This window comes from Monodon monoceros, unplaced genomic scaffold (assembly GCF_005190385.1).
Source record: "Monodon monoceros isolate NGI ecotype Baffin Bay Population unplaced genomic scaffold, NGI_Narwhal_1 Super_Scaffold_10, whole genome shotgun sequence".
NCBI classification, from domain to species: Eukaryota; Metazoa; Chordata; class Mammalia; order Artiodactyla; family Monodontidae; genus Monodon; species Monodon monoceros.
The window spans coordinates 47,209,767-47,213,468 of NW_021703766.1; the positions used below are offsets into that span (position 1 = coordinate 47,209,767).

Here is a 3,702-nt window from a genome sequence, read left to right on the forward strand (position 1 = left end):
GCAAGTGTTTTCTTTTATACCTTCTAGAGTAAGAATGACAGCTCTACACGGCCTCCATCGTACCCTGCATAGGGGAGTACACAACGTTTTCTGCCTTTAGAGCTCCGGCTTCTGACTTTAGAGCTCGCATAACGCCCTGACTCCAGACAACCCACCTTTCCCACAATGCCCAGAGGCGTCACTTTACGCGACTACATCTCCCAAGGTGTTTCGCGAGCCATACCACCATCATGGCGCCCACGCTCTCCGACATCATCGGGACTACAGCTCCCACAATGCTCGGCGGCAAAACTACCGCCCCCAGAGGCTCCAGACCGGCGCCACGTCCGCTCCCGCTCCGCTGGGTGAGGCCAGGCTCGGGCGGGTCCCGCGGAGTGTGCAGGGCCCTGGGTTCGTTACAGCGGTTCTTTCCCTCATAGCACAGACATGGCGGCCGAGAAGGACCAGCAGAAGGATGCCGAGGTGGAAGGGCTGAGCGCCACGTGAGCAAGCTGGATCTAGCCCCCCTGACCGAGACCCGGGAGGCCTGGTCCCCCGCCCCTTCCTCCCTGGGGTCCTAGGAATCCCGGCCTCCAGACACATGAGTCTGGGCCCCTGGTGTCCTCTTCGAGGACTCTGGAGTCTGGGTCCTCAGCCCCTTACTCCCCGGGGATCCAGGAGTCTGGGACCATATCTTCCCGGGCCCCCTCGGTCCTCTTCTTGCTCGAGGGTCCGGGTTCCATCCCGGTCTATCGCTGACCTGGCCCCGCACCCACCAGGACCCTGCTGCCGAAACTGATTCCGTCCGGCGCGGGCCGTGAGTGGCTGGAGCGGCGCCGTGCGACCATCCGGCCCTGGGGCTCCTTCGTGGACCAGCGGCGCTTCTCGCGGCCCCGCAACGTGGGCGAGCTGTGCCAGCGCCTCGTACGCAACGTGGAGTACTACCAGAGCAACTATGTGTTCGTGTTCCTGGGCCTCATCCTGTACTGTGTGTGAGTGCCTCTCCGGCCCGGCCCCGCGCCCACCAGGCTGCCCGGCCCGCACTGGCCGGCCCCGCCCTCAGCATTCGGCCCCTCCTCTCACTGGCCAGGCCCCGTCCCCATGGGGTAGTTCTGCCGGACCTTTTGACCGAAGGGCCAGGTCCCTACTCCCGCATCAGCCTGGCCAGGATTCAGTGTGACCAAATGTGACCTAGACTTCCCCGGCCCCAAGGACGTAGCCTGTCATCCGCCAGTGTAGAAGGTCAGGGCCTCCGTGTCGGGCCCAGTCCCAGCTGCCTGACGCATGCCTCCCTGCCCTCTTCCAGGGCGACATCCCCCATGCTGCTGGTGGCTCTGGCTGTCTTCTTTGGCGCCTGTTACATCCTCTATCTGCGCACGTTGCAGTCCAAGTTTGTGCTGATGGGTGAGAAATCCCCTGCCCTCCTCAAATCCTGGTCTCTTGGAATGCAAGCCTTTGACTCCAAACCTAAGTCCTTGTGAACCCAAGTCTGCCCAAGCCTAGATCTACACTAGATCCCCCAAACTCAATCCCTTAAAGTCTCAGACACACCAGATGCTTCCACCCACTCTCAGCCCCCCAAATTGCTATTCCCCAAGCCCAGAAGATATCCCAGAACCCACCTCCACCTGCTCCTGTCCCTTAAACCTCCTCCTTCCCTCTCCCTCCTCCCTTACCTCCTGCCAAAGGCATCAGCTGCAGGTACCCACATTGGACACCAGGTGGCGACCTTACACTGGCCTATAGCTGGGCTCCCCTTTCCTGCTTCCTGGGGTGGAAGTGGAAAAATCTTGGGACTTCTCAGAGAGGAAAGCTGAGGCCTGTGGCTCATGTGATCCCAGACTGGCACCAAGCACCACTGAGAAGAAAGAGGGGCCTGAGTTCCCAAATATGGGAAGCTCAAGGTTTGGAGGGGGGATAAGGGGGAATTGGGATCAGACAAACAGGTAGAGCTAAGACAGAATCCTTCAGAAGCCTGCCAGTTTTGTACATGACAAAGGTGGGCTGGGTGGAGGGGCATGTCGGGCAAGCCCAGGGCATGGAGGGAGCGCCTGGGGCATAGACATGACGTGGCTTCAGCCACTGCTGCCATCCCTTGTAAAAAATGACGAAGAACAATGATCCACGGGTTTCCATCCGAGGATACAGAGGACTGACTTTATTGTTTTGTGAAATCATCCAGGGACTTCCCTGGCGGTCCAGTAGTTAAGACTCCAAGCTTCCAATGCCGGGGGCCCAGGTTCCATTCCTAGTCAGGGAACTAAGATACCGCATGCCACACAACACGCCCCCCCCAAAAAAAACAAAAGGAAGAAAAATCATCCAGTTTCTCGGTCAGCCACAAATCAAATCAAATTCTTGTGGAATAATATGCAGACTCAAAAGATACATCCATGGCCGGGGCTGCCCTGGTGGCGCAGTGGTTGAGAGTCCGCCTGCCGACGCAGGGGACACGGGTTCGTGCCCCGGTCCGGGGTTCGTGCCCCAGCGGAGCGGCTGGGCCCGTGAGCCATGGCCGCTGAGCCTGCGCGTCCGGAGCCTGTGCTCCGCAACGGGAGGGGCCACAGCAGGGAGAGGCCCGCGTACCGGGGGAAAAAAAAAAAAAAAGATACATCCACGGGTCAGACTTGGCCCTTGGGCCACCAGTTGGAGACTCTAGGTCTACGGGAGTGCAGGTTGGGGCAGGAGAGCTGTAGTCTGGGGAAAGGGAGGCTGGGAGCTTCCTAGTAGGAGTGGGGTTGGAGGGTGGCGAGGGGGCTGAGGAAGGCCCCTTGTATTCCCACGGACAGTGGGTAGGGACATTGGAGACATGGGTGGGGCCCATGGACTTGGAGGGCCTTGGCGCTAGGAGTTTAGATCCTGAGGCTCCCGGACAATCTGGTGTCTTGTGACACCAGATTGGTGGTGGTGGTGGGGGGTATCAGGGGTTACTCTGGGAGAGGGCATGAGTATCAGAACAGCTGCCCCAATGCCGTCTGCCCCCAGGCCGAGAGGTGAGCCCAGCCCATCAGTATGCTCTGGCTGGGACCGTCTCCTTTCCCTTCTTCTGGCTGGCTGGCGCGGGCTCCGCCGTCTTCTGGGTCCTGGGTGAGTACAGGGTCTGGGTAGCGCTGTGGGCAGTGGGGGCCAGATGAGGCAGCCAGGCCGTGAACTGCCCGTTTTCCTGCAGGAGCCACCCTCGTGGTCATCGGCTCCCACGCCGCCTTCCATCAGGTGGAGGCTGTGGACGGCGTGGAGCTGCAAATGGAACCTGTGTGAGGCGGCTTCAAGGACCTGCCAGCCTCCCGGGCCAGCTGCCCTGTCCCCATTCACCCCCATCCTGCTCAGCTCTGCAGGTCTGGCCAAAGGCCCCCTTCCCATTACAAGCCCAGGGAGGGACTCCAACTTTGGAAATAAAACTGTTAACAGATGTTCAGCTAATATTCTCCCAGGGTCTTCTGGGGGTCTGTGCTGGGTGATACTGGGATCCTGCAGAGGCCAAGAAGGTTGGGAGCGAGTGGGCCACGGGCATGATGGGAGGAGGGTGGTGGACAATAAACAAGATGGATAACAGATATGATAGGACGGCCAGTGATGACAAGTTCTAAGGAGGAGAAAAGAGTATGCAGGGGCCCCCGAGACCACCCCCATATTCGGTGATTTGCTAGGAGGACTCAGGACTCAGTATCTAAGTTGTACTCACAGATGTGATTTTTTTTTTTTAAGCTAATGAATTGCCACTTA

At 59.3% G+C, this 3,702-nt stretch overlaps 1 protein-coding gene across 1 annotated transcript; it reads left to right on the forward strand.

Moving 5' to 3' along the window:
• Nucleotides 1–291: 291 nt before the first annotated feature.
• On the forward strand, nucleotides 292–3,396 carry RABAC1 (Rab acceptor 1). The gene is made up of 5 exons (XM_029213449.1): nucleotides 292–482; nucleotides 759–971; nucleotides 1,286–1,383; nucleotides 2,965–3,066; nucleotides 3,149–3,396. The coding sequence occupies exons 1-5, from the start codon at nucleotides 427–429 to the stop codon at nucleotides 3,235–3,237; spliced, it is 558 nt and encodes a 185-aa protein (XP_029069282.1). The 5' UTR covers nucleotides 292–426; the 3' UTR covers nucleotides 3,238–3,396.
• Nucleotides 3,397–3,702: the final 306 nt, after the last annotated feature.